Source organism: Meriones unguiculatus, chromosome 16 (assembly GCF_030254825.1).
Source record: "Meriones unguiculatus strain TT.TT164.6M chromosome 16, Bangor_MerUng_6.1, whole genome shotgun sequence".
NCBI classification, from domain to species: Eukaryota; Metazoa; Chordata; class Mammalia; order Rodentia; family Muridae; genus Meriones; species Meriones unguiculatus.
Window position 1 is genome coordinate 38,817,762 of NC_083363.1, and position 23,407 is coordinate 38,841,168.

Consider the following 23,407-nt stretch of genomic DNA (forward strand, 5'->3'; position numbering starts at 1 on the left):
TTGGAGCTCTCCTTCTGCACTAGCCAGCATGGTGGGATTATGGGCACAGTGAGCTGGTGCCTCACACTCTGGCCTTTCAGCCCTGGTGAACTGTGTTGTCAAACTGTGAGCCAATAAGTCTTTCCTTGACTTTCCCCATTCTTTCCCCCATCCTGAATGCTGTTAAGAATCACTTTCGCTTTTATTAAAAACCTCTAAGCTTTTATTATGATCTTGGCACAAACCAAGATCTCAGCAGCTGTGACTGGCATAGTCCCTTCTTACTTATCTGTTTCTGTCCTCACTAGTGTTTTTTTCCCCTCTCACAGGTTTCCAGAGACTTCTCTGAACTACAAGAGTACCTGCTACCTTGCTGTGGTCCATTGTGCATTATCAGCTGCTCTGTTCATGAAGATTCGTGTGGCATTTCTTCTGTTTGATTTGGTACCAGACCCCAGGGCTCTAGCTCATCCTCTCTCTCCATAGTCATTGACACTCTCTCCTTCATTCCTTTCCTTTGGGGGGGGGTCTCACTAGCCACTCTTCAGGTCCCGCATACCCCTATTCAGATACCTCAGCAGATCCTTAAAGGTTGATGCTGAATGAGAGACTAAAATTTCCATGAGCTTAAATGTGGAGTGCTCAGGCCCCATCATAAAAGAAGCAAAGCAGGCCCTAGGTTTGCAGCCAATGCCAGGAAGGAAGGGTCACGTAGCAGAGGGACCAGGCCTTCAGAAGTCATTTCCTAGACTCCTCACACTCATGATGAAGAGAATACAGAGGATTAGGCCCGTGGCATTCACCAAATGTCAACCCTCATTTGTCCTTCTCGTGTTTCATGTCAGCCCTTGAAAAGCTCTCTGAAGACTACAAAGAAGTGGGAATGTATGTCCCCTTGTGAACACAGATGGGGTCGCATATCTGATGAAAAGACCAGGTATCTAGAAACCCTTCCATGCCTTCTGCTGTGTGATAAGGTGGCTTTCCAAAGTACACTGCCTCCCTGCCTCTGAGTCAGCAACAGCACCCCCTTGTTTCTCCTACCCTACGGGCAGCAGGTTCTGAGGTAGGAACAGGTAAGAAAATAACAAGTGGCGTTGGTTCCAGAAGCTTCTCTGGCCTGGTGGTCCAAAATAGCCATGGGCAAACCAGAGATGCAGCCCACATGGCATGGAGTGGACCCCGCCTGGGCACCCCTTGAAGGGTCACTCACCAGCGTTGTTCTGCTGCTTGGTGTTTTTGATGTAGGCTGAGAACTTGGAGAAGATGTCAATGCCCGCGGTGTTGGATGCCCGGTGCTTGGCAGCCAGTTTGGGGTACCTGGAAGGCAAGGCACAGTGTTCTATGAAACTGTAAGAATGGGTCTCCTCAGTGGCGACCATGTTTGCCTTCGTGGGAGCAGCATCCCCTCTCCTGGCAGGAGCTACCACCCTTTGGGATTTAACAGGCAGGGTGGGCAGGAAACCAGAGTGAGGTGCTCAGAGATTTAACCAGAGTGACTGAGCCTGTTGGACAAGGAATCAGAATGCCACCCACAGGCCTCTTCCCCGGACTACCATGTGATCTGCAGTGACATGGGGCTGGCCCCTGTGTCAGGTGGGGTTCCTGATATTTCCCCTGAACTTATGAAAATGCCTATCTACCATCTACCACCATCATGGCTGCCCAGAGTGAGTGGATGCCTGGGCCCTCAGCACCAAAGTCCTAAATCATTTCTCCAAAGGAAGGGTGTCCCTTCTATGCTCCTAAAACATCTCTCTGATGCCTATTACATGTGTGCTATAATAGGAACTTAACCCGGCTACATCCACAGGTCATGTGTTTTTTATCACTTGGATTTCCAAGTGTGGAGGGAGATTTACAATGATCCCCACTCCATCCCTTGGACTGTTTCCCATTTTGAAGTTTAAAAAAAAATCCAAAATGTGGACCAGGCTTAAGATCCTTGAAGCTGAGACCGAATGAGGAGGTTAGCGCCCAGGTGTGGGAATCCTTGGATTTACCCAACACAGTCGTCACATGAATAATGCTAATTATTTATTTTTTAAAGGCATTCTTTTCACAAGATCATTCTGTACACGGTCAGGCAGAAGTGGAATAGACAGGGGCAGGTGGCCACTTATCCTTATTAATAATAAGTGTGGGTCTTTGTGATCTGTTGTGAGAAGTTTTACTGTACACATCTGGTTGGGATTTTTTTCTATTAAGCAAAATTCTTTTGTTCATATTTTACGTTTTCAGGCAATGAAGTCTTTAAGAACTTATTTGCTGTGGGGTTCGGAAGATAGCTCAGTCAGTAAAGACAGTGAGAAAAGAGCCGAATTTGACCCCCAGGATCTATATCAGAACGGTGAGAACGGCAGCATGCTTGGAATCCCAGTTCTGGAGAGGTGGGACAGGCGGATCTCTGGGGTTAGCTGGTCAGCGAACCAACCCAATTAGTGAATTTTAGACCAGGGAGAATCATTTATCATCGTTATTTCATTTCTTTCTCCTTCAATATCTCGTTAGTTAGGACTTTCCCGGTTTTGGATCCATGACAGGGTTTTTGTTTTGTTTTGTGATGGATTGGTTGATCAACTTTGCCTGACAAGTTTAATGTCAGAGACACTGCCCTTGGACTCTCAGGACTCTCCAGAATGCATCGGGCCCAGCTCCCAGCCATGGCCACTAGGCAGGTACAGAAGGAGCTACTGCTCCCATTTTATAGCAAAGGCTGTTGGAGGCCCAAGGTAAAAATAATCATTTAAGGACCTAAGTGTGGGACCAGTAAGAAACTGGCTTTGTGACTATAATGCAGTGTCCCTCTTACTTGGTACTCTGATGGTGGGTAAAGCCAACTTGCCCTGATTGGCTACTGTATGCTAGACACAGTCCTAAGCCCCGTGAAAGCAACTGTGTCTAATGTGTGAATAAAAGCCAGCTTGATCCGGGGATTTGCCGTCTCTGCTCCTTCAGTGCTGGTATTACAGGTGGCTGCCATGCCTGCCTGGCTTTAAGTGGGTTCTGATGCCCTGTGCTTTGGAGCTCACACTTGTGTGAATGCCTCTCCTTCTCCAGGACCCCTGCGTCCTCCCTTCAGCGAATACTCCTTCAGAGGCAGGGTAACGGTTCTGACTATCCTGATACTTAGCTGTGCGCCTGGCTGTCTTGACTATGCTTTCTGAGAACAAGAGCCTTGAAGACTGACTCATTCTTTAAAGTCCGTCTCTCACAGTTCGTGGTTCAAGACATAAGGTCACCAGTCGTACTTAGGACTGTAATCAAGACAGCCAGAGCACGGGCGTGAATTGTTTCTCGCTATCATTTAATGAGCTCTTCTCTTTGTAAAGCATCGGGTCGTGCTGTGGTATCTTCGACACTCAGCCTTGGAAGATCAACGTTATGGTCCTCCGATTACAGATCTGAGAGCACGCAGCCATTTCCTCCAAACCCAGAAACATTCCTTCTTGGAGTGGGGAAGGACTCGTGTAAGATTCCGGAAGCTCAGGGAGTTACATGACCGACAAGGCTCCTTCCTAGGGTTACCTGGGGGAGAGGATGCTCCTTGATGGAACTGGCTGCAGGAGTTCCAGGGATGCCTCGGTCACCCAGGGGTGATTTCATAAGTAGTTACCACGCTGGGATTGACCTCTGAGTGCCCCAGGCCCCTGTGCACAATCCCAATAAACTCACTGGTTTGCCAAACTCCACCTGGGTGGAATCATTTCACTGGCTTGTTGCGGTGCCTACCTGGGCTGAGGAGACATCCGTTCATGTTGCCTCACAAAATATCACACAGCGCTTGAATCAAAATTGGAGAAGTGGCTTTCTGTCTGTTTTTGTTTTAAATTTGCCTATAGCAGCAACTGTGCATGCTTAAATACCCACGGGCTCCTTCACATTTCCCAGCTAGTCACACTGCGGTCATGTGACTAGCATCTAGCCAATGGAACAGGGTGTGTGTGTGTGTGTGTGTGTTGACTCCTCATGGCTCTGGCCCTTGAGAGCACTGTGTTTGTTTGCCCGTCTATTTGCTTTTCTCTGCGGAAGACAACTTGGAGGCCATGTATGTACAGCTGCAAGGTAGAAGAGGGCCACCTTCTCCACTGAGACTCGGCATAAGGAGCGAATGCCCTTATCCTGTCAGGCCACTACGCCTCACGTTACTCTAAGAGAGCACGGCCTAGCAGCATAGGCCTGAAACCAAAACCTTGGGCTCCAGAGCTCACATTCACATGAGGCACCTTGCGCATCAGCATGTGGGAGCTGCTGAAGCTATGTCTCCACCCGTCAGAGGGACAGGAGAGCCTAATTCTACTCTAATGCTGGACGAGATCTATCTACGCTTTTCATAGAAAACATTGCACCCACAGTGTCTCCACCCTGAGCCTGGTTGGCTCTCGGTGCACGCCTCCTGCCACTGGACTGATGGCATCCCACAGCTTGCAACCAGCTGTTTTCAGTTTGGCTTCCAGGACTCCATCTTCTCCTCCAATTGTTTGTTTGTTTGTTTGTGTGTGTGTGTGTGTGTGTGTGTGTGTGGTGTGCTTGTGTGCATGTATGTTTCTGCATGTGGCATGTGTGGGGATGCATGTGCCTGCATGTGGGAGCCCGAGATTGGTGTTTCCAATCCTCCTCCATCGTGCTGTGCTTCCATCTCATTCTCATTGGTTGAGGCAAGGTCTCTCAGTGAAATCTCCAACTCCCCAGTATGGCTAGCCTGGCTAGCCAGCTCGCTCTAGGGAATCCCCTGCCTCTGCCTTCCAATGGTACAACAACAGGCAGGCCGCCATGCCCCAGGGCTGTTCAGTGAGTTTCTAAACTCGGACCCTCGTGCTTTCGAAGAGAATACTAAGTGCTGAGCTCCTGAGGCTCCTTATCTCCTGAATTCCTATCTAACTTCTGTGTACTAGGATTACTTTAACACAGTCAGCTCTATGGGAAGCCCTTAGTGAAACTCATGGGCTGAAAGGGATCTTGGAGAACACCTCACCTCTTCATTTTCAAGATGATTAAACAGGGAGGGAGGGAGCCTCGCCCAAGTCACACACGATGCGCAGTTGCTTACAAGGCGGCCATGCTTCTCAGTTCTGAATCCTAGCAGCCCCGGCTATGGGACGGAGACCACAGGCAAGGGCCAGGCACGTCCCTGTAATGACTCTGCAAGAGCTTCTACACGTTTGTCTTGTATTAACTGGGTCAGTCCATGGACGGGAGGGTTTTCGGTCTTATTGAGAAGCTACTTGAGATTTCCCGGACCCTTCATTCTGACACTGAATGCTCTGTGAAACCAGAGGCAGTTTTTTTTTTTTTTTTTTTTTGCTTGTTTGTTTGTTTTTTAAGTGTTGGAGTATTCATATGTGATTTCTTCTCCTTTTAAAAACAAAACCAAGGGAGAAAAAGTCTTGGTTCCCTGGCAGTTTTTACAGACAGCAGCATGCTAAAAAAGACATGGCCTTGCAGCATCAGGAAACTGGATGCCAGCCCTCCACCTTCCAGCCAGAGTTAGCGGGAGGATTGGCCAAGCTGGTGGATTGGGGGCAGACTGGCACATTCTGAGCTTGGAGCTGCGTCACTGACTTAGTGGTAATTACTGGCCGATAACTGTAGCACCTGCCCCACCCCCCACCCAATTGGCACAGGAAACTTTCTGTGAAGAGCGTGCTGAGAGGTTGACGGTCTTGTCACCAAAGTCCTCACTTTAGGAGACCACTGAGGTTCGTTTAATGAGCTTGAGGGTCTATCTGCTGCCTAGACGGCCAGGTCACCAGCCTGGCAGAAGTGTCTTTCGTCACACTGCCTACACTTAACGGAAACCCAGAAAAGACCTGGGACAGACAGCAAGCATCCTGCTGAGTACCGGAAGTATGAGTGAGTAGGGAAGAGAAGCTGGAGTCTCCCTGCCCAGCACTGCTAGGTCCTCCTTGGACCATAGGACCTTTACAACCAGAGAAAAAGACAATGAATCTGATCATGACCTTATTCAAAAAAGAATGTTGTGGGCTTTTTTGTTTCTTTGTTTGTTTTTTTCTTTTTTTTTTTAAGGGAATTCTATAATCTCTGGGTCTTCTTGTCTCTTTGGTCTCACCGTGGACACTGATTGAGATGGTGGGAGGCAGCGGTCGTGGCTAACCTGAGTGTGCAGAATCAAGTCAGGAAACGGTCTCAGAGGGGGCGTGTCCTTTCAGAGGGGAGCCCTGAAGAAAAGAGCAGAGACGGGATGGGCCTAGATGACACTCATGTCTCCTGGCAGAACGAGCAGTGTATCTATCCCATCTATCAGTTTGGCAGGAGACCACGTGGACAGCCCTGTCCTCACCTCCTGTGCCTTCCTGTTCTCCTTGATAGATTCGGTGGAAGTAGATAGTCCTGAATGGGAGTATTTGTTCCAGAGAGACAACATTAACCTCCCCAGGCAACACCTGAACTCAGAGTTACTGAAAACTGTTTTGTTTTGTTTTGTTTTGTTCTCATGTGGGATTTGCAACTAGTACAAGCAACAAATGAGGTTGAGTCCCGGGGGAGCAAGAAAAAGGAAGGGGTCATCTCTGGCAGGACACATCTATCCAAGTGGCTGGCTGGTGTTTTGTTCAAAGACACACGTGGCTTCTGGCTGTGGCCTGCAGGGTGTTGTGTGTGGCTGCGCTGTTAGCTGAACTAATTCACGTTTTGAAAGGCAGCTGCTTCCAAAGGGCTGCAGGCAGCTTGCCTCTCAGTGTGAAAATGGCCCATCCTAACACGGTGACAAAGGATGTTCTTAAGGGACCACACACCCTTGCTTAGGGCTTCATCGGAGCCAGTGGGGTCTAGTAATTTTCCATCAGTAAGGCACGGTTGGTTGCCTTGGACTGTCCCACTCTGCCAGACTGTAAAACGAGGATAAGGACAGCCCCTTCTCGCAGGTCCAAGGAGAGATCTCGGGAGAGAGAGACATGATTCAGAGAACTCACTGCCTGACCGGACTTGGGAACATATGCTTCTGGGTAAACAAAGCTTTGAGATAAACACAGGAGGGGGAGTGGTAGTCTGATTCTCCTCCCTTTGCCCATCTCCTTACTCCTCTCCCTTGGCCGAGTCTTTCTGTTTCACCTAAACCCCATTCTGAACCTATAGCCTGTTGGTTACTGATGTTTTGTTTTAGACAAGATCTCACATATCCCGGACTAGTCTTGAACTTCCTAAACTCCAAAGAAAAACTTCAAATCCTCCTGACTCTACCCCCGAGCTCTGAGAATGCAGGCATACACCCACACCCTTGGCTTGTGTGTTGCTGGGGATGGAGCTCAGGGCTTCTCACACACCAGATAAGCACCCCACCAACAGAGCGCCGTGCCCAAACCTGTGTACTGCTTCCTTGCTTCCTTTGCCAGCCCCCGTGGTAAGTATCCTACAGCTGATTCTCCAAGTCAGTTGCTTGCTCCATGATCTCTCTTTAGCTACCCTGCAACACGGGGTTCAAGCCTCACTCCGTCAGCAATGTCAGTTTTTCAGTTTAACCATGAGCTGTGATTGCTTTAACCTCTGATTACAGTATTCTACAATGAATGGGCCTACACTCTGCCATCTTTCAAGATTATGTCTCTTCGCTTGTTGTATCAGGAGCAGCTAATCTGGCCCCGTGAGAACTTTCAGCCCCTGTACCTGCCAGCTCTGGTATCTGTTGATCTGTGACTTGGTCAGATTTATGACTCCTGGTGTGGTTTCAGGCACCAGCTGTCCCTTTCCTGGTTTGTTGGCCTTTCATCTCTCCTCTAATGTTGAGGGAGCCTGCCTCATCTCTACTTTTTCCAGGTATGGTGCACTAGGAAACAGGCCTGGTAGGAGAGAGAGATAATGATCTTCCCAGGGCCCCTAAAGTCACTCTGGGTAGGAAATGACCGGCAGTATCTATAGGCAACTGGCCCTAGTGTGCCTACTTTGAGGCTGTGGTTCCATGCTGCTGAAAAACAGAGGGCTCTGCTCCAAACCATAGCAGCCCCTTTGGAAATCTGCTAACCCTTCCCCTTCCATAGCTCTGCAAAAGACCAGTTCATTACTTCTCAGGGGCTAAGGTCTCCTCCAGGAACTCCTCAATCTTGTTGACATCGGTCTTCACATCCCCATTGAAGGTCAGGAAGGGCGGGTGCGTGCCAGGAGCGAGGTTGTGTAGATCAGCGGGCTTTCTGTGGAGAGAGGGAGAGTCTGGTGATGGTTTGAACCAGGGAGCCTCCTGCTCTTAGATGCCTGTGGGTTTAACTCTGGCCTGGAGCTAATTGACATTCCCATAGCATAACCAGATTTGTGGGACCAGGTGTAAGAGAGTAGAAGCTGGGCAGAGTTCTGCAGGCCTGTGACATGGCACAGAAAACTCATCCAGGGAAGGGAGATGGCAGAGGACCCTCACAAGACAAGGCTGTGAAAAAAACACAACTGAAAACTCTTGAGACAATCATGGCGGCTCTCTAAATTAGCTCCCAGCTTTAACTGTACAGAGCTGTGCTTCCAAACTCTGTTTCACTAACAGAACACACAATTTCAGGCTTCACAGCTTAACACACTGGGGCTGAAGAGATGGCTCAGTGGTTAAGGACACAGCCTTACCAGAGTTTATTTCCTAGCATTCACGACAGGAAGAACACAACTTCCAGTAATGGTAATGCAAGCTTCAAAAGATCTCATATCCCTTTCTGGCCTTCACAGACAAATAACAACAACAATAACACACTGGATCTGGATCTTACTTTTACCCTAAGAAATACCTTTGAATATATATATATATATATATATATATATATATATATATATTCAAAATATATAAACATATATGTATTTTGGGGACTGGTTCACATTCCTATGCTCCCATTCTGACTAACATAAATTTTAATATGTAGCAACTAACATCTGACTCTTGTCAGTCTCCTCCTAGACTTCACAGAATTTTTTTTTTTTTTGGTCTCTAAATAGCCCCTAGTGTGAGGGATCTATTAAAAAGGAAAATATAAGGTGAAAAACAAAACTATTAAATGGAGTCAATGTGTTCAAAGAATTGTGTTGCTCTGTTTCACCACTGGACCCTAGCAAAAACCTATGCGGTTAGGTTCCAATAGGCCTACAATCAGTATTACATGTTAGGAAATGTTGGCTGTGGAGAAGGACTCTACATCAAGAATTATGAGCTGGTCATGATGGTTCTTCCACTACTATTATCGCAGCACTTGGGAGGCTGGGGCAGGATGATTGTTACAACTGGGAAGCCAGCTTGGGCCACAGAACAGAACACTAGCTCAAAAATTAATCAAACAGTTCCCAATAGCCACATGGTAGCTAACAGCAGAACTGTCTGTAATTCCAGTTCCCCCGAGAACTGATGCCCTCTTCTGGCCTCTTCAGGCACTACATGCACATGGTGAACAGACACACATGCAGGCAAAACACCCATACACATAAAAATTTAAATTAAAAAAAAATGAATGATTCTAGCTGTTAAATTAGAGATTCAAATGTTGGTCTAATATTGATTGAAAAAAAAAAAAACTCCATCCCAATAAGTTTGTGCTTGCCACTGAGTGTGGGGGAGCAGTAGGCAGCTATCCTGCTGGTAACTAGTTAATAATCAAGCACAGTTCACTGTTTATTGTTTTAATCTTAATTTGAATGCAAATCGTTCTTAACATATGACTATAATGATTTTGAAGAATTAGAATTATTTATTTATTATTTATACAGTACTCTGCCTGCATGGTTGTGAGCCACTATGGTTTCTGGGAATTGAACTCAGGACCTTTGGAAGAGCATCCAGTGTTCTTAACCTCTGAGCCATCTCTCTGGCTCCAACTATAATGATTTTGATTTTACTAGAAATTAGTTGTTTTGTGAAGTGTTTTTAAAATGATGTTCCATATATGGAAATTGAAATTGAAAAGTCTCCTGAATCAGAAAAGGAATCTTTTACAACAAACTTCTGGGGGCATTTAAGAGTTACTTCAAATTATAAATGATCCAGCTCCAAGGAAGTGCAGTTCATTTTTCTAACAGGACTTAAGTAAATGCAGCACATGTCTAGGAAAGCAGATTCCTCTTGTCACAGGTTTTTTCTTGTTTTCTGGGAACAGCGAGACCCGGTAGATAAAGGGTACTTAGCCAACTCAGTCACTCAGAAGAGAGAACACAGGCCTGTCACCTCAACTAGACAGGTGAGCTGATGCAGGAAGATCTCACATGCAAGGCCAGGCCAGGCTCCAAAGCAAACTCAGGTTTAGTCTGGGAAACTTAGCAAAATATTATATCAAAATAGAAAGCACAAAGAGAGCAGGTGGGGGAGGGGGCTGCAGCGCAGCACTCACCCTGGGCTTATCCCTCACCCCATATCAAAACACAAAGGAGAATAAAGGTCTCTTTACTCAGACTGAAATCTAAGGTACTTAAGTGTCAGGGAGCCTCACCACCTTTGCCAAACACACCAGGGACAGGGAGATGCCGAGCCCCACCCCCCATGATCCAGAGAGGCAGGCGTAGATGTTGGAGAAGAGCCGGGGATTGTGGGGCACACAGCCAGTGAATGAACAGGACTGGACTGGGCCCTCAGCAGTGCCTTCGTGTGGTCCCCATGTGTGCTGGGCAGTAGGCTGACGGCCACTGGGGAGGTACATCTGCTGACAGAACCAAGAAGGACATGGTTCTGATAACGCCTGTGATGCAGCATGCCTCTGTCCTTCCTCCTGGCAGGTGGTCAATTGTGAGAGCGAGGATCGGTGAGGGAGGGGAAGAGGGCTTGGCCTCAGAAAGTAGAGAGTCAGAGGGCTACGGTGAAGAAACAGAGAAGGGTTGACAGCAGGAGACTCTGAGCAGCCATGGAGCATCCATTGCCCTGGGTGTCCTCTGAGTTCACAACGTTCCTTGCGGACAATGGAGCAGAAAAATATGAGATGGGGACACTGAAAAGGCAACCAGAGGGGCAGAGGCTTCCGTAATGAGACAAATTTCTGGCCTAATCCTTTAGGGAGGGGAACAGAAGAATTTCAATGACAGGCTGCTCCCAGGTCACTCCCAACAGGCTGCTCTCCAAGCCTCATTCTGTGACTCTTGGCACTCCGACAGTTGAGACTGCAGCATTTTAAAAATCTAATTTACTCGGCGCCTTTGTTGACTCTGTGTGTCCCTCCCCTCACATAAAGAGAGGACATTCTCTGCCGGCTCCTCCTGTTTTGGAACTGACACTGGCATGGCAAGGAAGGAAGTCCTCACTGGTTTTATTTTGGAGCAGTTACTGTGGCTTAAAGATACAGCGGTGCGTTGCTCTGTTGATAGGGTGGGGTGGGGTTTGGTTTCAGGGGTACTGAGGCTACTTTGCTGGATTCTGACACCTTGGGGATACGCCACTTCGGGCTTCTGGAGCTTAGCTGGGCATTGTCAAAGAGTGCTGGCCTGTCTCGCCCCTCCTCTTTCTGACCATGCCCAGCCCCACAGCCGCCATTAGCACTTGAAATTGAAATTACAGAATTTCACATTTACAGATCTGAATGCAACTTTTTCCATGTGCCTCCTTTTTTGCATTAGCTCCCTGGACTGACAGCTACACGGGGGCAGGAACATTGCTAAGAAGGGTTTCTGGGTTTCAAGTTCATGCATCAGTGAGCCAAGTATGATCCTGAGCATAAACGCATGGCCTACCTCCTTAAACCCTCAACAGCGTGTCCATGGGTTAAGAAGGCATTACTTTATTATCATCTTGGGGCAGATGAAGGCACTGAGGCTCAAAAAGTTCAAGGTCACTCACCCAATCAGTGTCAGTGTCAGAATAAGAGTATTCTGCCTACATGTGTGCCTGCATGCCGGAAGAGGGCACCAGATCTCATTATAGATGGTTGTGAGCCACCATGTGGTTGCTGGGAATTGAACTGAGGACCTTTGGAAGAACAGCCAGTGTTCTTAACCTCTGATCCATCTCTCCAGCCTGGTAGGAGCTTCTTAATCAAGAGCTGCTGGGGGCAAAGGGCAGATAGGACACAGTGAGAAGCATTAGGGGGAGTGAACAAAGCACAGACTGCTTTGGAAGCTTTTCCACTGTGGGCTGAGGGATACGGTAAAGATTTTCTGTGCACCGTTAGCCAGCAGAGTAAGACAGTAAGCCAGTGTGTTTCAAGACGTCTACTCAGAGGACTGGACTACAGCTCAGTGGCAGAGCACTTGAAGAGCATGCTTGGGGCTCCAAGTTTGATCCTCAGCACAACAAATAAGTATGAATAAAATTGTACTCAAGTACTCAGATGAACAGACATCATCAAGCCATTTGTTGGTGGTGGCGGTGGTTTTTGTTTTCGTTTTCATTTAGGACCTCCACCTGCAGTCCTCTGGTTTGGCCATTTCTTTTCTTTTCTTTTTTTTTTTTTTCTTGCTAATCAGTTCTTGCCAAGGGTAGTGAAGCACAGCTCTGAGGAGGTCCCTGGCTTGTTCACCCTGCTCTGTGCTCTGGGTTGGGTCCTGAAAACAGTTCTGGGCAATGAGATGGACTCCACCAGAGGCTGCCTGGAGGCACAGGCTTTCTCTCATCCCATCAGACTCTTCCTTGTGCTAGGCACGCCCTCATGAACACTGGGTCCTTTACCTTTTCAGATCCACAGTGGTGACATTGAACACGACTCCTTTCAGCCAGAGGATCATGAAGAGACGCTGAGAGAAAGGACAGTTGCCAATGCTTTCCCCATCGACTCCAGCCTGGAAAGGAGAAGGGCAGAAGCCTGAGTCCCAGGGGCACAGATAAACAAACAGGCAAACAAACAAAAACATGGATGTTAATCAACAAACTCTGGGCCTATAGCCACTTCCCAGCTGACTTCAGAGGCTTGTTATCTGTCTCCACTCCCTAACATTTGTGTGGAACAATGCCTTGTACCTTGCACGGCCCTCGTAAGGCTGAACTGGAGTTTCCAACATGAGATGTCCTAGAACCATCCAGGCACCACAGAGCCTGACACAGGCGACACTGAGAGTACCAACGTCTACACATTCATATGAACAGCTGGGCACTGATCTCCCCTGGCCAGAAGGCAGCTTAGAAAGCCGTTCCCTTTCTGAGGAACACTGAACTTGGAGAAGCACTTCTTTGGCTATGTTCAGCCAAAATATGTTCCTCTGTTGTTTTCCCACTTCTACCCCTGTGATAGGGACAGAAGGGATCAATAGAGCTACTTTTATATTCTATATTATAAATGCACATTTATAGTCCATATTGTAGAAAGGAGTCTGCACGTACATGTTATGATAGCTCAGCATGCACAGCCTTAATGATCTGTTTGTTCTGAGCTACGCCCTTTGCCCAGCCCAGAAGCCCCAGAAGGAATACAAGATTGATACCAGCAGAAAATAACTTGACTCAATGTTTAAAAAAAAAATCCTGTCTCCAAATATCAAGAAGAAAAAGGAAGAATGCAAGGACAGAGGCACAGACATCGAGTCTCAGAAGTGTGGCTGAGCAGAGTGACAAAACTGACTTTCAGAATGATTGACTTCCTCAGCCCCACTCCTTTCTCCCTTTTCATCTGCTGACCGCAGATAAACTAGAAGAGAGAGTTTTAGGATGTTACTACATTGCCTTCTGAGACTACCATCTCTATAAATAAAGCACAACTTTATTCATTTCCTAGCTCTGGAACTGACAGAAGTATGTCATAAGACAGAACCTTGGGCTCTGATTCCACCTCTTGTAGCCAGGATAATTATCAAAGCCGGCACTTTAATCAATATGACACTTAGTTCTGGCTACTACATAGCCTTCAGAATCAATGTAGTACTTATTGGTTAAAACATCTTTTTTATTCAACAAACACATATTGCTGCTTAGGGATGTGTTGGGGCAGTGGGAAAAACTGCCCTAAAGGGTTTTATTAAAGGATTGTGTGTGTGTGTGTGTGTGTGTGTGTGTGTGTGTGTGTGTGTAAGTGCCTGTAGAGGTCAGAAGAGAGCATCAGATCTTTGGAGCATGAGTTCCATAATGTTGTGAGCTGCCCAGTGTAGGGTGCTTTGAATTAAACTCAGCACCTGTGGAAGAGCAGCAAGTGATTTTAATCATCAAAACAAAGCCTGATGCTTTGTTTCGTTTTTGTGATTTTTTTTTTAATTTGTAGGAGTTTTATTTATTCGTTTACTTTTATTTTATTTATGTTGGCATGTGTATGTCTGGGGAGGTACGCCTGTGTGGGTGTCGGTACCTATATGTACAGGAGTGTCTGAGGAGGTCAGAAGATCTCCTGGAGCTGGGGTGCAGGGATTTGTGAGCTTTCGGACTCGAGTGCTGAGGTATGAACCCGGGTCCTCTGGAAAAGCAACACGTACTCTAACCATTGAGCCTTCCTTAGCCCCCAGGGAGGATTTATTCTTAATTAATTAATTATCCACCCACAGTTTCTCTCCTCCCAGTCCTCGGCCCCCATCTCCTCTCTTTCCCCATCCACTCCTCCTCCGTTTCTCCTCTGAAAAGTGGAGGTTTTAAATGTGTTTCCTCTGAGAGCATGCGGCCTTCAGCAGGGTGGGTCGGGGGTTCGGCAGGACTTCCTACACCAATAACAACACTGGTGAGTGCTGGTATTTCTCTCACCCACCCGTCTCACGGTCCTCAACACAGCCGCCACCCAGGAGGTAAGGTACCTCTCCCTCTTCCCTGAGTGATCTGCAGAACAATAAGCTGGACAGAAAGCTGGTCTCCGACTTATTTCCATCTGGTAATTTCTTCCACCTTCCTCAACATGGTACCTTGAGGAAGAAATATCCTCCCCTCTCTGGTCTCTGATGTTGGCTTCTCTGGAGACATTGAGCTCAGTTAGTCACTGGGGCATGGGATTCCACAAGACCCCTTAGGGCTTTCTCCCAAAGCTGGAAACCACACAAATAACATCTAGAAAACAGGAGGTACTGGGATTTTTCTTTGTCTTTTTTTCCATTTTTATGTGGTATGTGCGTGTGTGTGCTCCGCATGTGTTTGGATACATGCATGTCCACCCATGTGGAGACTGCTGCAGATGTCTGTTGGGAACTCACCAATACAGCTACGATCACTACACAGCTTTTTCCAGCAACTCTTTGTGTTTGCCTTCCATAGCTGGAATAACAGGTGAGGAACCACGCTCACCCACACACCTGGCAATTTTGTAAGTTCTATGGATCAGAACTTCAGTCCTCATGCTTGCACAGCAGGCACTTCAACAGTGAACTGCCTCCCGGGTGGAGATTTTCCTTTCGGAGAGGAAAAGGTGCCTTTCTCAAGAGTAGCCTTTCCCTCCCTTCCCCCTGAGGGCTGCTTAGCTGTGGTGGCCAGATGGCAGGCAGGGGAGCATCCTCTCATGATTAGAGCATGATCAACTATTCCTGGCTGAGTCTACCGTGCAAAGACAGAAATCCCAGCAGAGGCGCACATTTATCACAGAAAAACCACAGTTTTTGACAGCTTTGGTTGGGAGTCATTGCTACGAATCTACCTTTGTTTTACCGTTTTAACTACACAGAGGGTTCCTTAACCATTTAGATTTTACTTTCCCCCTGGCTGGAAACAGAGCCATCCTCAGGACTGGAGATGGCCTGAAGGGGGCACCTGGCCACAGAAGTAAAGGTCCCCTCCACACATTCACAGATATGGTTACCTACTTCATCACAGTCAGGTGTAAACGGGGAGTTTATCACCTCAGATCTCCCAAAACACTCAAGAGGCTCAGAGAAAGTGTCCATGTTTCCTGAGGATCATGCTCAGGTTATCAGACTTGGTGTCAGGCAGTTCGACAAGCCAGGCTAGCTCACCATCACCCTCCACCAAGTTTTTAAGAAGGGAATTTGTTGTTGTTGTTGTTGTTGTTTGGTTTTTGAAGACAGGGTTTCTCTGTGTAGCCTTGGCTGTCTTGGACTCTCTTTGTAGACCAGGCTGGTCTCAGTCTCACAGAAATCTGCTTGCCTCTGTTTCCCAGAGTGCTGGGATTACAGGCCTGCACCACTGTGCCCAGCAAGAAAGGAATTCGTGACTGGCAAAAATTTCATACAATAATTGTCACATTAGTAACAATAATGATGGCCAGTATTATCACACATGGTCTAAGTGATATATGTGTGTGTGTGTGTGTGTGTGTGTGTGTGTGTGTTACCACCAACTTACTTCCCATGAGAAGCGTGTGCGACTGCATTTTACTGTCCCTAACAGTCTAGAAACTGAAGCATAGAGCAACCATATACTTGGCCATATACTTCCCACCATGGTAAGGCCAGGATTGAACCTGGTAATCTGGCTCCAGATTTGGTGCTTGTAATGTCTGTCCTGGAGTCTACGTTAGGCTCAGCCAGGCTATGTCCTCCCAGGACCTGTGCAGTGAGGTGATGACCGTCAGTCAGTCAGGCACAGGCATCTCCTTCTAGTGTAAGTCATCCCTGAGTGCAGGGGGCGCTTGCTGTCTTTCCTAGGTCCTTGTGGTCCCACTATGCGTTGCTAATGTCTTAAATCAGGATCTAAGCCTAATAAACAAAAGCTGCGAAAGATGATACAGACAGCCCTGATGAGACCTGATAGGCTAGGGTGAGACAGAAGGGGAGGAGGACCTCCCCTATCAGTAACTAGGGAAGGGGCATGGGGGAGAAGAGGGAGGGAGGGCTGAACTGGGAGGAGATGAAGGGGGTGGGGCTACGGTCAGGATACAAAGTGAATAAATTGTTTAATTAAGTTAATTAAAAGCTGCTGCTGTGGTTTGGATGTGGACTGGTCCTCCATTGCCTATCAAGTCACTGCCCTTGGACAGGATCAATCCTGTTCTTACAGAGTGCAAAGGTTGTTGCTCCTGAGAAGGTTGCTACGTAAAGCCTTGTGCCTCTTCTCTTGCCCTGTGATTTCCTCCAACATGGCCTCCCAGTGCTGTGATACCATCTGCCCTGAGAACTTCATAAGCGCGGAGTCAGTTTCAACATCATTCCTTCCAACTTAGAGAACTGTGAGTCCCCCCAAAATCCCTTTTGTTCATAAAATACCTAGCCTCTTGAGTTGTTATAATCATATCTTGTTATAATAATGAAAGCACTGACTGATTTAGAAAATGAACACCGCTCCCCCTCCCCGCAAATCTGAAATCTTTTGAAAGTCATGCTTAAAGACTTCCCATGAATCTTGGCTTGTCTGTCATTTTTCTCTCCTGAAATCATAAAATGCTGAAGATATTGGAAAGCGTGAAGTTTTGAGGTGCAGTAAAGACAAGAAGACGGGACCCCACCACCGCTTTTGAGTCTCAGGAGAAGGGTGGGAGAGAAGCTTCAGAGCCAAGTCCCTCCTCCTTCGGCTGCCACCCCACCCTTCACAGACCTCCTGTCCATCACTGGGCAGTTGAGATGATTGAGGGAAGTGATAGATCCATCATGGGGATAATAGCGGCAGAGAAAAAGCACTCAACACATCAGTAAGTCTCCATAGGCTCCTCGCCTCATGATGCATGCCTCTTTATTCCTCCCAGTCCCCGACCAGCATAGGAAATGACTCTTGTCTAGAGAAGGTAATTCTGTGTGACCATACAGTAGAGAAATGTTCCTCACAGGCCAGGGTCTCCAGTATATGAGCCCCACCTGCTGATTCCGTCTGAGATCTCCGAAGACCTTACAGCTGAGAAATGGGGTTGTGGAGGCGTCCAGAAGGCTAACTTCAACCGGAACCAAATAGTGAAAATCTTAAAGTAAAACCTTAAAAAAAAAAATCCCTGGGAGGGTAGGGACTGAGGAGATGGCTCTGTGGATAAACTGCTTTACACATAGATATGGGACTAGAATTCAAGTCACCCAGAGCCCACATAGAAACCTCATAGGTATGGTGGCTATCTGTAATCCCAGCACTCAAGAGGCAGAGCCAGGGGGTCCCTGGGACAAGCTGTCCAGCTACAGTAGCTGGTATGCATGCACTCCAGGATCAGTGAGAGACCCTGGCTTAGTAAATGAAGACAAAGACACCCAACACTGACACCAGACCTCCACATGCACACACACACACACACACACACACACACACACACACACACGTGCACCCATGTACGCACGCACTCATGCATGCGCACAGGAACACGTCATACAAACACATGCCATAGAAAGTGGGGAAGGCTGGGGAATGTAGCTCACAGGCGCAGCACTTTCCTGGGCTCAGTCTCCAGGCAACAAAAAACCGAAACCAGTCCTGGCCATGAGGACTTGTTCGAAGTGATCGTATCTTCTGCTTCAGAGGGGGGCTTTTATAAAATAATCTCTCGGCTTCAGACGAAGAGGCTGAGCCAGGAATTAACTCAAGCAGACTCAGTTTCATTTCACTATTTTACCTTGGAAAAAAAAATTCACTTGAAACTTGCACCTGGCTGTGTTACATGGTCAAACTCAGGCTGAGCTGTAATTGACAGTGAGTCTCTCTTTTGTTCCAGTCCAGGCCAAAGAGGAAAGAAGAGCCTTTTTCTAAAAAGGGGCAGACTAAAGCAGGAAATGTCCTAGTCATTGTGTTCCCATAAAAAAATAAATAAATAAACCTGCACCAAGAATTATGCAGCACACACAATCACCCAGGAAACCACAGCCTAAAAGGAAGGGAGCCAGGGTAGGGAATGTTCCTAAGACCCACCAGTACTTTCCAAAGCTCCTGGAAGTTATGTACACCTTCCGTCTTCTTTCTGACTGGTCCTCGCTGTCCTTGCTCATGCTTCAAGAAATATGTACCGTCAAGCTAGTTGTGTTGCTTCAGTCTGGCCTTGCCCTTCCTCGCCTCTGAAACAAGCGATGCGTCAAGGGTAATGCCTAAGTCAAGTTCTCGGTGGCCGCCACACAGGTTCATGTGCTGTTGTTATTGTCAGGGGGGAAAAAATACATTGGAGCATGGCTAAGTAAACAGTCCCAGTAAAGTCTTTACCTGATGCCCTCAAATAAAAGCCGTAAGTAGCCATTTATAAAGATTCAAAATGGGCTGGGGAAACAGCTCCGATGGTAAAAATGTTTGCATGGTGAACAAGAAGACCTGAGTTCGAGTCTCAGACTCCACATGTAAAAGGGCCTGGGGTGACGGAATGCTCTTGGAATTTCCAATGCTGGGGAGTCTGACACAGATGGATATCTGTAGCCCACTAGCTAGCTAGCCTAGCCTACTTAGCAAGCTCTAGGCCAGTGAGAGTCTGTTTAAAAATAAAAAATAAAAATAAAACCCACAGAAACAAAACCAAGCAGGCAAACAAACAAAAAAAAATCAACAACTAAGGTAAAAGATGCCTGAAGAAGGACAGCAGAGGCCCTCCTCATCCACATGAAGGCATGTGAGTGTGCGCTCACACACACACTGACAGGAAACAGCACCCGCAGGTTGACAGCACCCGCAGGTTGACGCCAAAATAAGGAAGGTATAGGACCTGTTCCTCCTTCTCCTGGGTCCTTTCTGTAAGTCTCATAATTCGGAATGCTACTTCCAGCATATTCCATCTCCCAATTTCTACAGAACCGTATTTTGGTTTGTGTGTCTGTTCCTGTTTGCTTTCCTATTGCTGTGATAAAACACTGACTAAAATGGACTTGGGCAAGGGGAGGGGGTCAACTTGGCTTACAGGTTACAGTCTATTACCAACGGAAGCCAAGGCAGGAAGCTGGAGGCAGGAACTGAAGCAGAGACCACAGAGGAATACAGCTTGCTGGCTTCCTCCCCTTATCTTTTTTAAACAACCGAGGACCACCTGCCTAGGGATGGTACCGCCCACAGTGGGCTGAGCCCTTCCACATCTCAAAGAAGAAAATACCTCATGCCCAACAGACACGCCTACAGACCCATCTCATGGAAATAATTTCTCAGCTGAGAGTCCACTCTTCCTGGGTATGTATAGGTTGGTACCAAGTTGACAAAAACTATGGCAGCCTCCTGGTAGACACATTCACAGAGCGGATCCCTCCCATGAGCCATCTGGATCGTTAGAAGGTGTGAAAATGCATTTGCAGCCCTAACAGAAAATATCCAGTTCAAAGGTTTCTGTAACTATTGATCATCATCAATGCAGATCACGTATCTTTCCGCCTTGTTTGAAAGGACATAGTTTAGTAACCGTACCTGTTTGTGAGAAACCATATTAAAGCCATTAGCTCCCCCTCCCTTCGAGCCCTCTGAGGTCTTTGTAAGCCAGGCCAAACCCAAATCCCTTTACTTGAAAGAAATAGCTAAGGAAGGAAGCCTGCTATTGTTGGGCTATGTTTAGAACGGATGATGCAGAGATGACCTTCACGATTTCATTGCATCCAGGTCCTAAGTTTAAGATCAGCCCTTTCCAATTATATTTTGATAAAAGAACAGCAAAGAACTTCCAACTTGTGCCTCATCTCCTGACTGTTTGAAGAGGCTTCCGGAAGTCATGATCTAGGGAGTCACCCGGGACACCAACTGGCATCGGAGGGAAAGAAAGTGAGCATGATTTAGTGATTACAAGGTTTATTTATAACATTGACCTTTCACGGAGTCCATGCAGACACTTCTCCACTGATGGCTCCGCTGAACAGTGAGGAGGGAAAATGAGATCAAGCTCCAACAAAAGGCACAGCTTCTCCTTACATCTTTCTAATTAGCCCTGACCAAGTCCTTTCTGCTACGTCATAAGACAGATCCTATTTGACTCCTCTTTTCTCCATTTGTGACGTGCTTTGGGGCCAGGCATATCCTTACTAGTTGTTCAAAAAGGTGGCCAGCATGCAAGGACCACAGCATCACAGAGATCAAGGAGCCCACGAGAAACCAGGCCGTGGGATCAGATTTAAGAGCATGTGTCATCACCCAGGGCCTTTTCTCCATCATACTTGTAGCTAGATCATCTCTCTGCCCCTTCACCTGAGAAGTATTTATTTTTAAAGATGGTATGATTTCCAGTATCCTAAAAGGGGGAGCTATATTCATCAAACTTTCAAGCCCTATCGTTAGTCTCCCTATCAATGGAGTGCAGTTATAGCTAAAGCTAGAATAGAATGTCCTACAGCTTGACAGTTTCCTTAGGAAAATAAACACCCACACATCACCACCACCAGCACCACCAGCACCATCACCCCTCAGCTGAGTCCCATTGACAGCTTTCTCTTTCTCCCCTGGAGCTTCCGGTACAGTGTCCTTTGGGGGGAATTCCAGGCAGCTCCAGCCTTACGACTAAGGTTTCTCCACACACCAGCAACATCAGCTCCTGAGAAGTTCTTAGAAAGGCAAATTCTCAAGCCCTCCGTGTGCCTACTGTGTCTTAGCATCGATACCCGGGTCTCCAGGTGATGGTGCCTATGCGTGGTCAGAAGAAAAGACCTCATCCAGTATGATAACCAAGCCCTGGGCCAGTGATACCAAGCTTCGCTCTTTTTATTTAAAAAGCAAATCTTTACACATCTGGATTTCATATAACTCCTGATCAGGAAAAAAAAAAATCTCCACTCTTGTATATAGTAATCTGGCCCTAGTAGGATCTCAAAATGTCAGTGAATCTCAGCCAAATTTCCATAGCTCCTGTCGGGGAGGAGCCTGTGGGCAAAAGACAATGGTGCCAGCGGCTGAAAGCAAACACTGAAGTTGCAACTAGAGATCTGACTAAATTATTCATTGAAATTCCAGGACTTGGCCTATCTGTCAGAAGTCAGCCATGCTGAGAATCACAAAGAGCGTTTCATGAAGGGCAGGCCCCACCCCAAGCCCACCGAGGTCATTTGCCTCTTTCCCTGTGGGACCAGTCAGAGTTTGGACCCTTGACTGATGGGTTAACTTGTGGAAATCTGACATGTGCTGGCTTTTGAATGAGGCTCTGTGAAGCTGTCACACTGACAGTTCATGCTGCCCATCACAGCACAGTGGCTTGCCAGGCCTCTCGTCCACAAGCCCCGGTACAGAGAGAGCCTGCATGCTGCAGAAAACACAAGAGTGCCAAAACATTGCATTTAACTCACTGTGTCTCAGGCATCCTCTACCTTAGGATGTCTGCTTGTATGATGAAGAACAAGATTTTCTTTACCAACCAATATCCATAAACTCCTATATCCATATATATGATTAATTAAACCCTACATACAAATTTTTTGTTATATCATTACATGATCCTCAACTGTAATATAGTATAAATATAATGTCTCAGTAGCACAATAATGTTTCTGGTCCAATAGAGACATATGACAGGATAACGTACAGCTATTAAATCAGAGTGAGATATATTCTTATGTGTTATTCAGAAGGAAGCTTCATGATCAGAGACATAGTCAAGTCACAAAGGAACATGAATGGTATGATTGCTTTGTTATTTTAATACAGGGCCCTGCAGGTGTTCATGAGTGTGTGTGGGGAGAAAGCAAGGCATTTCCACGGGCTGATAACATCAGTTGTTTCCTCTTCCTTCTCCTTTTCCTCTTTCTTGTCTTCTTCCTCCTTGTCTTCCTTCTCCTTTTCTCCTCCTCCCTCTCTTTTTTTCTCTTCCTCTTCTTTTTCCTCCCCATTCTCTTTCCTCTTCCTCCTCTTCTTCCTTCTCTTCCTCACTTCTTTTCCTTCTTCTTCTTTTGAGAGAAATCATCAGATAGCCCTGGCTGGCCTTGAATTTACTATGTATCCAATAATAACCTTGAATTGCTGATCCTTTTGTTTCAAGCTCTAAAGTGGTAGAATTATAGACAAGTGACACAGTGTCCAGTTTTACACTGCTGAGGATCAAATCCAGGGTTTTGTGAAAGCACTTGCTAGTCAAGCCCTCTCCCAACCCATACATCAGTATCATTAAGCTATATAGCCTGACCCCTACATCAGGATCATTTAAAGAGCAACTAAGGGGTGTAAAAGCCGAGTCTTGATTTTTGTTGTTGTGTCTATATGGTTTCAGGCAGGACAATATCTGAAACCCTTAGAAGGAGATGTATTTCAAAACCCCAAATACTTTGGAGTGTAACAGTTATATGTGAGGGATGTCTGGCTGCATAACACAGCCCTACCCCATCCTCAGCAGAGTAGAAAATATTTTGATAAAAGAAACCAAGGATAATGAGCTCTTAAAATGATGCTTTGTGATTTCTGTTATCATACATGAATGGAAACAAAGCATTTCTGCCAAAGTCAAGTGCAGGTTGGAGGAGGTCACCAGGGAACACCCAGAGTCTATTAAGATGGCTCCCGTAGCGATGTTCTCAATGTCCCATGTATATCACAGCGGTGCTCCTAGTGGTGGTTTCAGAGCCCCTAGGACAGGTGACCATTCACTTCTGTGCACATCCTTGTCAACTTTGAGTATACACACACCTGTGTGTATATGTGTGTCTATATACGCACATGTGTTCATGTGTATCTATGTATATAGTTATAATGTTTAACTTAAAAATACCTTCCAAGTTGCCATTTGTATCTCAAATCACGAAAATTAAGGCAATATTTTAACTATCTATCTCCTAGGTGCAAGCAAAATACATCGATCTCACCTCAAGTGGAACCTTTATCTCTCTCACTATGACA

At 46.7% G+C, this 23,407-nt stretch overlaps 1 protein-coding gene across 2 annotated transcripts in view; it reads right to left on the reverse strand.

Annotated features, from left to right (window-relative positions):
• Clic5 (chloride intracellular channel 5) overlaps nucleotides 1–23,407 on the reverse strand; it is a 143,030-nt gene that overhangs the window by 34,888 nt on the left and 84,735 nt on the right. For both annotated transcript variants that reach the window (XM_060369682.1, XM_021649468.2), the window contains exons 2-4: nucleotides 12,545–12,654; nucleotides 7,998–8,123; nucleotides 1,193–1,299 (exon numbers count right to left, since the gene is read on the reverse strand). In XM_060369682.1, coding sequence (XP_060225665.1) covers nucleotides 1,193–1,299; nucleotides 7,998–8,123; nucleotides 12,545–12,654 — 343 coding nt within the window. The remainder of the gene's footprint in view (nucleotides 1–1,192; nucleotides 1,300–7,997; nucleotides 8,124–12,544; nucleotides 12,655–23,407) is intronic.